General features: G+C 35.8%; 1 protein-coding gene across 4 annotated transcripts in view; it reads left to right on the top strand.

The window, feature by feature from the left end:
• Positions 1-13035, top strand: part of LOC131431021 (uncharacterized) — a 51933-nt gene that overhangs the window by 26696 nt on the left and 12202 nt on the right. The window contains exon 6 of one of the 4 annotated variants that reach the window (XR_009229628.1): positions 12482-12734. The exons of 1 other annotated variant lie outside the window; for it this stretch is intronic. Coding sequence is in view for 1 of the 3 variants with exons in the window: in XM_058596429.1 (XP_058452412.1) it covers positions 12370-12431 (62 nt within the window). In the remaining 2 variants the exon portion in view is untranslated. Of the gene's footprint in view, positions 1-1149; positions 1229-12369; positions 12735-13035 lie in introns of those variants that run through there. 2 more of the 4 variants (XR_009229629.1, XM_058596429.1) reach the window with 2 other exon arrangements.

Below are 13035 nucleotides of genomic sequence, written 5' to 3' on the forward strand. Positions count from 1 at the left end.
TAATTTCCTATAAATAAAATGCACATACACACTCCACTGGTTGCATTCCATCACATTGTGTAGCTGACATCAATTTGGTTTGATATATTTTTAATTTGTTCATACTCACACATAGCCTTACCGACCATTTCATTATGGAACATGTCATTCCAGCTTTTCCAATTTTCCGTTCGGTTTCAGTCTAGCGCTTTTATGCTTCCATTATTTTTTTCTGCTCATTGTGAAACCACTTAGCTTTCCCCATTGATGATACTCAAGTAGCGATAAATATTTCCCTTTTTCCACAGTATAAGGGATTAATCAAGAGGAAAAAGATTTCGTTGTCATGTACACAGTGCGCCATTGAAGAGCTATACGCTATATATATTTACAAACATATTCCATCAAAGCATATGCAGAAAATTACCGCTACTAATGATACTAGAGAAAAGCCTTTTATATTCGGCTCATACGTAGATTGCTAATAATTTTAAAAGGAAATTTGGAGGGAGTACATGCATTGAAGCTATAATTTTCACATGAAATGCAAATTTTTGATGCACGTTGATTACTCTAAAAATACAACTGTACACTTAGCAAAGTTAGTACATTCGATCCTATCAACTGCAGACCTGGGGTGCCCTTCACTGTAAAAATCACACGTCTCCAAATAACACTATAATTCACTTTCAACGATGCCCCTACCGCAGTTTTATCTAACCAAATCTAACTAAAATAGAACAACATGTGTTGATGCCATTTATTCGTTTATCCTGTAGCACTGGTACTGACGGACTTCGACACAATAAACTAAACCTAAGAAAACGGAAACAGTTTTATTTCCCATCCCCTACGAACGATCGATGCTATAGCACTTGTACCACTGGAGTCTATACATATTCCATAATTCTATCATACTCATTTGCATTCAACGATAAATCATTTGTAAACAAACACTGCAAAATGCAAAAATGCAAAACAACACGTTAGCTTAAATTTCGATTGGTGTGTCATTCATCTGTTGCCACATTTTAACCTGTTCCATTTGAAATTCCGCTTATTTCGATTTTCCCTTTCTTTCCATTACTTTGATGGTTTTCGATTTTCTATTTCTTCTGCGAATAACTTTGATAATTTTAATTCGAAATTTATCTACCATGAAATATGCAGGATACGCTTTGTAAAACCTTGGATACGGGTTAGACCTAGAGTTCAATTACCATGAGATATTCAAACCAGTCAGTTTCAGGCAAGTCATTTTCCCCCAACCAAGTCTACCATTTTCTTAGTTTTGTTATTGTTGTGGTTGTGTGTTCGTTCTGTGAAATATGCTGAAAAATAGACGCATATCGATTGCTTTTTGATTGATACACTTGGAGAGGCGAGTTGGCACATATGAAGGACTGAATGCAAAAATTCGAAAAATACAACTAGGTTTGGGAAACCCGATTGAGAATTTGCTAGTTTGCTTGTTTGTCCCGATATGACAGTCGACAGAAAAAAAAATGTTTGAATTCAAAAACCAAATAGAAAAGTTTGTTCATGATGAATCGGCTAAATGTTTATCCTGTTTTGGCTATTTTGTTCGGTTCTTGTTTTTAAACAACTTTTTCTCTGCAAAATACAAGTCCAGTTTTGGCTCTCAATGTGTTTGAAGACTTCAACAGATATTTCAAATTAAAAGCAAATTCCTTTGGTGAAATTTGGTCTTTCTGTTTCAACAGACTTTGCAGCCGATTCTTAGCGTACAGAACCATTGCATGGCTAGTACTACGATCCTAGTGACACTAAGTATCCTTCCAGGTCGGGACTCGAACTTACTACAACAGGCATGTAAGACCAGCGTCCCATGTATTGCACCGCCAAACCAGGCGAATTTATTTTTCGCCATACAATAAAACTTTTTGCATTCAGTCAATAAAACATCTTTGTTGCGTCTTCGCATTAGCACTTCAATAAGAGTAGGGGAGGATCGGCTTCCTTGGGCCACTCGTGTTTTGTCGAATAATATTTAAGGAATTTATTTGAATTTTTTATCGTGAGTAAAGAGATTAATTAAATTGACAGGATGTCAATTTCTTTAGTTTTGCTGAGAATAATGAATTAAAATATCAGAGAATATGATATTATTTTGGTCCGTTTTTTGGGTCAGAAATGTATTCATTTCAAAATAAAAAGAATTTAAAGATTTATCAAAATGTCGTCCATCGTACTACTTTTTCTAACTTCGCAGGCAATTTTCGAATTTCATCTCGAAAAACTGTCTTTTGCGGTGATCCAAGTTCGGAGCCAGTTTTCGATTTTTGAGAAAGAAGTAAACCGATGAACTACCAGATCGTGCTCCATCCATCGGAACAACCAGTAATCAGAAAAAGCAACGTCAGGAGAATTTTGTCGTGAATTTAACTTACTTTACTATGGGTGCCTTCTCAAAATTTACCCTCTGAGACAGTGATAAGTTTTTGATCGTGAATATCTCTTGTTGTATCTAACGAATCAACATAATTTTTGCTACATGCCATCGGAAATATGATCACAATTTTATGATAAAATATTCAGTTGTGTGACATAATTTCAAATAATTCAAAATTAAACTTTTCTGAAATGTTTGGTACAAACGAGTATCAAAGAGGATAATTCATAAGGCGCGTTTGCCTTTCTCGTATTTTTAAAGCTCATAGCTGAGTGATCTGTGAAAGGATTTATATAATCTAACTACCAATAGAATCGAAATTTTTCAACTTAAGCGTGTTAAGAAAAAGCATTGAAGTATTTCAATAGTACACTATTGAAAAACCTGTCTCATTTGACCCATGTCAACACCAGCCAATCAGAACGCGTTCTGAGGAAGAGAATAAAATATCTGCTGCTGTTGTGATACCGCTTCCAAATAGCAAACGCCGACCTTTAACTGTTACGTATAGCTTTAAGCTGAAGGATATATTTTTATTTATGTATGGTATTCCAAATAAATTCAATCGAGAAACTTACAAATTCGGTAACAAAATTAGATATCGTTGTGCTTCGAATTACCACTTTTAGAGGTTATATTGGATGATATTTCACTGTAATTCAATGTACTTATATAAATCAGTATAAAATTATCTCTGTTCTAACTTACGTATTGAACTAGAATAGATGTTTAAAGAAATTTTATCAGTAGATCACTGTAACATATTAAATTTTAAGAAATACAAATTCCAGGCTCTACTAGCCGCACATGTGAGATCATTATTCATCTCTCTCCTTCTTCTCTGACATTTATCTGTCTGTTTTATCTACTCTTCTGATAACGAGTGAGGTTAACCGAATCATCGTAGATGTTTGAACGAGGGGACTCACGACTCGTCGTTACATTCCCCTACCCTGGTCCTTCGAGCCGGATATTTTGCATCAAACGTCGCCCAACTTGCTGCTTCTATTCTCCCTCGCATTCGTAAAGTTCCGTATTGGTCTATGAATGGCCAACGTTTAAAAATCGTGCTGGATTTCGCTACCGTGGGATGAAATGCATCAGGCGATCCTCTGGTTTTCCACAGTACCGCTATTTCATTTTGAAAACTTTCAACTTGTGCCTGCATCCAAAGTTTTTGTTCCGCATATATCAGTTCCTTCTGTTGTACAGCGCATAGTTCTAGAGGTTCACCTGATTGTTTATTTCTAATGTTTTCTACAAACCGGTGCACGTATGCCAGTGTACGTATAAGTCGTTCCCAACGACTAAATCGTTCAAACTCAATCAATTGATGTTGTTGTTCGTGATAGTTCACTGCCGCCAACTCTTCTGTATTGGTTATGAATGTAGAAGGGGGTGACCATCTCTCCTCCAGTTGGCATAGAAAATCGGGACCCCGGAACCATCGATTGTTTCCGGATACGTTAGGGCCTTGGTGCCTCCTGATCATCACTGTAACATATTAAATTTTAAGAAATACAAATTCCAGGCTCTACTAGCCGCACATGTGAGATCATTATTCATCTCTCTCCTTCTTCTCTGACATTTATCTGTCTGTTTTATCTACTCTTCTGATAACGAGTGAGGTTAACCGAATCATCGTAGATGTTTGAACGAGGGGACTCACGACTCGTCGTTACATTCCCCTACCCGTGAACATCGGTCATATCATGCACGTGTTCACCTTGATTTACGACGTCGAGCATTGCTAGCTTCACAACTGCTCTTCTCATCAACCCGGAAGAGGTCCGTACAATCGCCTGTCGTACCCGTCCATCTTTTCCAAAGAATACTTGCTCAACTCTTCCTCTGATCCATTGGTTTCTTATGTTTTCATTAACTATTAACACCAAGTCTCCCTTTTTGATATCTCTTCTCTCTTCGAACCATTTGCTGCGTCTAGTGATCACTGGGGTGTACTCCTTGATCCATCTACGCCACATCTGATCAACTAAATGTTGAACTAGTTTCCAGCTACTGCGCAGTGTACTGCGGCAATCAACTAGATTCGTAGGTGGTTGTTTAACACCCGTTGAGTTTCCCAGAAGGAAATGATTCGGGGTTAACGATTCCTGATCCGCCGACTCAAACGGGATAGCTGCTGTACAACAAATTGTTCGAGAAAATGTTCCGAACAGTGTTTAATATCGTAGTGAGTTCCACAATTAGGTCCTTCTGAAAGGCAGGAATGAATCCCGTACAGCATCCGGATAGTTTCTTTTAATGAAATGCAAATCCGAAAGAGCATTACACAAAATCAGCCTTTCTAATGGCACTAAAAATTTTCTTAAGAACTATTAGGATTTGTTGTTCGCAAATCGAAGGGAAATATCCTCAGTTTAGTGCAAATCTAGAACAGTTTGGTTAGATTTGTGCACTTTTCGCTGTGTGCCTTCTTTGTTTTTGCGAAAATGTGGAAAAGGGGAATGCTTGCATATTTCATACAATTGATCAACTAATTGATGTTCGGAAGTGTTAAGGAACATGTCAGTTGTTTTCGTATTCACGACATCCAGTTATGTCTCTGACATTACCCACCCTTTTTTTCAGATTAATAGTTGGTCTAGAATTAAGAATTCTGTGAATAGCGTGAACCATGAAACGTGTAAATCAATGTTTGCACATATTCTTCGTGTAACTAATTCATTCATCCATCTTCAGTGCGAATATTCTTATATTACTAACGCCCGTTCTAAACAACGTTGAACTATTCAGGAAAGCGAGAAGGGTGAAAATGAGTAAGCAATAATTGTAGAGAGCCCAATAATATATTATTCGCTGCTGGCTGGTACACATCGTGCATGTTCGTTTTATACATTCGTTTGTCATTCGTTCATTTACTTTACTCTTCGAATGGGGTCGAATAGCGAAAATGCATTTTTCATCTAATAAATTCATCATATCTTGTGAGGTAGCAGCAATGGGGAAGTGCTGGGATATGGTTCATCACACACACACACACACACATGCACACACACATGCAAACACACATGCAAACACACACATACACACACATACACACACACACACACATGCAAACACACACATCCAAACACACACATGCGCGCACACACACACACACACACACACACACACACACACACACACACACACACACACACACACACACACACACACACACACACACACACACACACACACACACACACACACACACACACGACTGTGGTACTAATACAGAAGAAAACGTCCTTATTTGCTTGTTTGGTTTTGACAATGATCGCTGCATGAAAATTCATACCACATTCGCGTTTAGTCATTCGGGGATATGTGAATAACAACTGCAAGGCATAGACCTTCATGCGAGCAACGAAGCAGCGTCGACTTCGTTCGCATCCGAATATGCGGACAAGTCCGAATATCAGAGCGATTATCGAACAAAGGCGAAGGGAAGCAAATCATTGATCATTGACGATCGTTGCATTTTTGATATTCAAGCAACTTTGGTGTAAATCAGGGGTTCCCAAAGTGGTCGATATAGACCCCTTGGGGTCGATATCCTTTTTGCGGGGGTCGACGTAAACGAAAACTGACTATGGGGGTCGACGAGGTCTAGAAATCGACCCTCTATCGTTTGATATAAGTTGTTATTTAAAATATTTACGCTAAAAAAGTGGTGTTTATTTTACCATCCGCTGAAATTGGTAACTATTTTACATCATTATACAAAAGCAAACGATTGAATTTTTAAAGGAATTTGTTGATGGGGGACTGAGGCTTAAGCTTATTTTAGTAAAGGGGTCCATGACCTAAAATAGTTTGGGAACCCCTGGTGTAAATGAATAATATCTATGAAGCTTTAGAAAAAATGGATCATTTTCTTCATTTAATTGTACAGACACAAAGAATGGCAAGAAAAAAGAAAATCCGTACGTGCAAGTTTTAGAATAAGATTAGATAATTCATGTAAATAAAAACAAATTAAAATGGCGAACAAACTTCTTCCGAAGCTGGTTTATAAAATCGTCTTTCCGTTCACATGATATCGTCTGAAGTTTCACTCTGATACATACAAATAATGAATAAAATTTATCCGGAGACTTGAACCTCAGATACTATATGGAAATAAAATATTTAGCAACATTTCAGGATATAAACATAAAGACTAAGTAAGCAAGGTTTGTTGTTGTTATTTTTATTGAAAAAAAAGTAGTTCAAATTATTTTGCTGTACATATTAGAGGTTCACGCACGTCTTTCTTCAACATCTTATAAAATAGGAAAAAGTTCGTAATACGAAAAAAATAGAATAAAACGCACCCAAGAAATTACAGCCTAATATAGGGGTAGATGGGGTAAAATGAACCCCCTAAGGAAATGTAGCTATATCTTAACTATAGAGAATAACACGGAAGAGTTTCATGCATGATTATCTCCTATAATCATTATTTCTCAAAATTACGTACAAATACTCGCTGAATACATTGAAAAATACATGAAATATCTTATTTTTTAAAACCCTTAGAAGTTGTCTATTGAAATATATGCGGGGCATGACGCCCGATCGTGGAAAACATGAAAAATATAAAATTTAAATTTCGCGAAGTGCGATTATCTGAACATAGAAGCAGGATGATCTTAAACAACGGGTAAACATCCATCAAAACAACGGATTAAAGCTGACAACCACGGGGCAATATGCACCCTCATAAAGCTTCTTCTTCTTCTTTAAAGAAAACTTTAGACTTTCGACTTTTGGCCCGGGTTGGTGGTTCAATGCATTGGGCGCTGGTCTTATAAGCCAGTTGTCGTATGTTCGAGCCCCGACCTGGAAGGATTCTTAGTGTCAGTAGGATCCATAGTACTAGCCATGCAATGATTCTGTACACTAAGAATCGGCTGCGAAGTCTGTTGAAACAGAAAGGACAAATTCCACAAAAGGAATGTAATACCAGGACTTAGACTTAGCTTAGACTTTTCGTTGACGAAATATTTGCCAGGTGCAAGATTGTTCACTATTATTCATGAAATTGATAACTTATGGATAATTGTTGTAAGCGAATTCCTGAGCATTTTGCCTCACACAATTCTGGTCGTTTTGCCCCCAAAAAATATGAGACTATAAATTTGAAGATTTTTCTATAAAATTGCAAATACATCATCTGTATTAGAACTAATTTTAGAATCCGAATGATTGGCAAAGGAGTTCACTGGTTACATAATTAAAATCATCTTCCTCACCATAGAAAATTACTATGGAACGTACATTAAAATTTACTTATAATGTCTCAATTGGTTTTTTTTAAAGTTTTCCAGATATGATTGAACCATCGCTACCAAAATTTTATAGTAATCTGTTGTTATGGCGGACTTTCAGTTTCATTAAAATTTCAGTGAAAAAAAATTGGTAACTTTTAAGAAAAGCAAAAGGTGCACCCCATCTTCCGCTAACAGTGTCATCGAATACCGTGCGCAAAATGAGAGATTTGCCGCCTCCATCGTTGGTTTAGTGAGCAAAAAAAAAAGGAACAGCTGAGCTCGATCTCCGAAAAAATAACTTGGGCCAGCAAAAAAAAAGGTCCTAAGGATTAGTTTGCCGCCCCCCTAAAACCGTTGCGCCCGGTCGCGATTAAATAAAATTTTAGTATCACTCCTGTGGTACTAAATCCGCACGTAAATTAAAAAATGACTCATATTTCAGAGAGTAAATTCCAAGTAAATAACACAATTTTGATTGTCGCAGAATGCCCAATTAAAACTAACTAACTAAATCATATTGCTTAACACAAAGTTTTAAAATTTAAAATTGCTTATCTTAAATCCTGGTAAATAGTTGGCTTGATCGTCGAATTTGACCACGGGGTCTCATTTAAAATTGAATTAAAACTCGATTGAACAGAAATAACTGCAGGTGACTTTTACAAATTTTGCAGGGTTTCCGATGTTCTATTACATTTTTATATATTTCTTATCCCGAAGTATACATTTTAGTCAAATATTTTGATTTGTGCACCCAAGGTGTTCTCAAATATGAACGAATTTTGTGTACTAAACCAAAATGGTCTTCGTAGATCTTATGCCGAGGGGGGTTGGAGGAATGGGGCCTTTCGAAAAATACTGCGAAAAATAAAATTGCGCATAATAAAGACTTCTAACCACCGGTAAGTTTTCAGTTTCTTTAGTCATAAACGTAACAGAACATGGCATTTCTCGATAAACATTAGAAAAGGTCCCAAGTGCAAAGAACAGTTAGTTTCTCTTTCAATTATTGCGACATATTCCTGTATTTTTCAACAAATTCATATTTTTTTCATAAATACGTTTATTTCTTAAGGCAGTTTACATAAGTTTTTCTTCGCCGTAGCATCACTTTTACATAAACTTCTTATCCTAATTTAATTCTCACACAACGATTCGAATTTATTAAAACATATTCCTCTTATTATAATATCATTTTAGGTAATTCGTCATTAATTATGAAATCTACTCTGAAATATTATTTGAACCAAACGATTAACTTCTAAAAATTATAGAATAAGCGGTTATTTTCAGACAGTTTGTTGATAATTTCATAAACTATTTCGAGTTTGTTTGTATCATTACATAATTTCTATTTTAATTTAGCTATTGGTTGAACTCATGGACGCAGATGGAATCAGAACTAAGTCCTAAAAGGGGCCTTTATTAAATTGAAACTCCAATTTTCTTTATGAAATGATAAATAAGTTTCAGATATGGAAGGTCACGACAAGCAGGAATGTCTAGAACTGGGACATTGAGTACGCAAAGAATTTATTAGTTGAGATCTGACATCACGATACTTCACGCATGTCCAAACGACATGATCAATATCCCGATAACCTTCTTCACAAGCACAATGATTAGTCTCGGAGAGCCCAATTCGAAGGAGATGTGCGTCTAACGTGTAGTGATTGGACATGAGTCTGGACATCACACGAATGAAATCCCTACTCACATCTAGTCCCCTGAACCATGCCTTTGTCGATATTTTCGGAATAATTGAGTGCATCCACCGACCCACATTTTCTTTATCCCAAGAAGCTTGGAAGTGTTCTTTGACGAGACGAGCTATAGAATTCGTTGAAAGCAATTACAAATTCATAATGGCAGATCAAAAGCTGATAGTTTCAGTCATTATTCTATGAAAAGTGTTAGAGAGAGGGATTGCCGATATGGCCGTAATAATCGAAGGGAGTGTAAACAAAAAGAAACTGTAAACAAAAAGAAACTGTCATTTGCACACCTTTTCTAGTATATGTACTAATTTGTCTAAATATTTTGTGCTCAATGTAGCGCCCCGAGTAGCACGCTAAATTGCTGTCCTTTATATTCATACAGATTGTGCAACTTATCAAGTTAGTTTATATTATTATTCTGGCAACCGTTGTGTTATTGAAAAAGCGCAGTTTTTTTGTGTTGTGCAACATATCTTTAAGTTCTTCCGTTGCTATGAATATATTCTGACGAATTTCGTATGTCCGACGACTATTGATATTTGCTAGAAAAAAATTGAACATGCAACAATATGAGTATACCTAATGTTTTATGAACGTTCATATGAACTTGGGAATTGTGAAACCATCTAAAATAATAACCTAAAACAATGTTACGTTGCTGGTTATATGACTATATAAAGAATCGATTGTGCAACTTATTTAAAAAAAATTCTCATGTAGTTCCGTCTGCTTTATGCAAAACGATTGTACAACTTATGCAAAAACTCATGCATCGATCGCACCACAAAAGCACCAAATTGAGTTTAATTTTCATTGCGTATGTAATGTTGTATTTTTGTAATTTCTTCTGATAATGTTCTAAAGCCTGCAAGTTTTGCGCTCATTCCAAACAGATAAATCTTGATCAACTTTTTTTAAAATCGATTTAAAGTTTTAAATTTCATATCACTTTCATTCATATATCTCTGACCTAAAAATTTAGGAGGCGGCCAAAACTATGTAGACTCAACAACAAAATTACAGCAATGTTCTCAGTCCGGCTTATCATTTAGGGGCTGTCCATAAAAGACGTCACGCTTTTTTGACGATTTTTGACTCCCCATCCCCCCTTTGTAACAAATTGTCACAGAAGCAAAGACCTCCCACCCCCCTATGTCACATGTCACGAAATCAAAATAAATAAAATTCATCTCAATACATTCTCAATACGTATGACAAACCATACAAATATGAGGGAAAAATCGATTTATTACATGCTGTCATTAGATTGAAAAATATCCCTAAAACTACAAAATCATCGGAATTATTTTATTAATATCAACTATATAAATTAACAAAAGTATTTCGTTGGAATTGATGAAACATTTATATCATCTGTTTTATTCCTCCTAGGGGTACACAGATATATTATTGTTTTAGGTAAAGAATAATATTTCCTTAGTGTAGCATACAGGGCTGAGAAAATAAAGACCTAAACCTCATCAAAACGAGATCACTACCGGAGAATCTTTTCATGATCAGTTGATCAGTGAATTTTAAATCACATCGATCAATATCGGTACTGATCTTCCGTCACACAATGGGTAGTGATTTTGAGCTAAAATGATTCTTGATTTATGTAAGTTCAATCATTGGATGATTCGATAAGCTTTGATGTTGGTGGAGGAAAATCACATATGATCAAGATAAGACATGACATGATCTACGTCTGAAATCGTTAATCTCCCGCCCTTTTTCAAATGGGGTACAATTGAATAAACTGCATCAGAATCAGATAAGAGACATTCTTATGATATACTATTATCAATGCTAGAAAATCAAATTACTGAAAAAATTGTCAGTGCATAACTTAAACCGTTTGAAGGCATCTTTTTCTTTTTTACTCATTTAAGGCAAAATTTATTAATTTCACTAATTTACTCGCTCCTCCGTGCACTTATGCTGATCACAACAGAAATGATTTCCTGCATCATTCATTTACGAATTTACAAGAAGAAGCTTTTACATCAACAAATGCACGTTTTCCTATGGAATGTAAACGTTTATTTTCAGGAAATAGGGCAAAGCACTAATATAATTAGGTATTTCAAAAATGCGCTCATTAAAAATATTAGACGTCACATTCCAAAAACCTCACCCCCCCCCCCCCCCCTTCCCCCTGTCACAAAAGGTCACTTTTATGAAACACCTCCCTCCCCCTTACGGCGTGACGTCTTTTATGGACAGCCCCTTATTCTTACTTGCGAAGTGCATCATTTCGCTTATTTTTCTTCCACAAGAGAAGTTTAACCATTTCTGCATATATTTTGTCCGTTACAGTTATGGCAGCCATTAAAAATAATTTGATAAGTTGCACAATTGTTACAGTTACTACCTTTTCACGTGACGATGTAAAAATATTTCTAAAACTTGTATAACTGCTAGTGCAACATGGGCAAGATGGTGATTTGCTGCACAATTTTATTAAGATGTACTTAAAGTTGTTCTAAAGTCATTTTTTTTATAGTATTGTGGAAATTAACAGCGATGAATTGATAATAAATACCAATTCAAAAGCAATTGTAGAATATCTTGAATTTTAAATAAGTTACATTTGCTACTTGGGAGTAATCTTTTACGTCTACTTATCATTTTAGAGTACTTTTTTCATTTCGAATTGCGAGGAAGAAACTCTAAAAGTGAGAAAAACCATTCTCTTATAAACGAGACGCACATCAATATCCAGTCAAAGATAATCTTAAGCTTCGTGATTTACTCGTTACCTTTATTTGATATATTTAAACTTTATTATCTATTTGTCAAATTTTTGTTGCGATGCTCACTATTCACCACAGAATACATGTTTCTTAAATTCTCATACTACAATACATGGTCTTTTTCCAGTTAGACGGATAACATGTTGCCTCAATTGTCCTGTTTATTCTATCTGTATTTTCCCAAGCTTTCAACTTTTTACTTGATTTTTCCTGCATCTTCTTTCTCTCTACCTATTTCTCAGTGTCCACAGTGTCTGTCATACCTCTCATGAGCTATAAACCACACGTTGAGATATTGATGTGATATTACCACCACGTTACTCGTATCGTCTTCTTCTAATCGTCCAACCGCAGTAACAATAACCAAAGAATGCTAATCCGCTAATGCAGTAATCATTGACGAAAGCAATCACTACCAGAGAGTACAAAGTAACTATAAGTGCGTTAAACCAAACAGAAATAATTATGCTCTGAAATTATTATTCGAATCAAGTGAATGTTTCGTAAATATTATATGAACGATGCTTTATTAGGAAAGTGATGACTTCGGAGGAACATTAACATCTATGCTCACCTCAAAGTGATGCAATGCCAAAATCAAGTTTAGGTATGTGTTCCGACTTGTGATCACGTTCCACAGTAAACATGACTGTTGTTCTTTCCTTTCAACCTTGGGTGAATCTTCATGCAGCTTGAAATTGATTTTGCCTGTACACGTTTTGTTCCAGTTTTTAAATTATTGGTTGCGGCTTGAGGATTTCCAGCAGCTCATCCTTTTAGCAAATTTATAATTTGATTCGGTTTTCCAGAGTCTTCCATTGAACACTTTGAGGGCATTTTACGAATGAAAATGCCATTCATTTCGAAAACTTCATGTGGGTTAAGCCTGTACTTTTTTATATCCTTGT

This window comes from Malaya genurostris, chromosome 2 (assembly GCF_030247185.1).
Source record: "Malaya genurostris strain Urasoe2022 chromosome 2, Malgen_1.1, whole genome shotgun sequence".
Classification (NCBI taxonomy): Eukaryota; Metazoa; Arthropoda; class Insecta; order Diptera; family Culicidae; genus Malaya; species Malaya genurostris.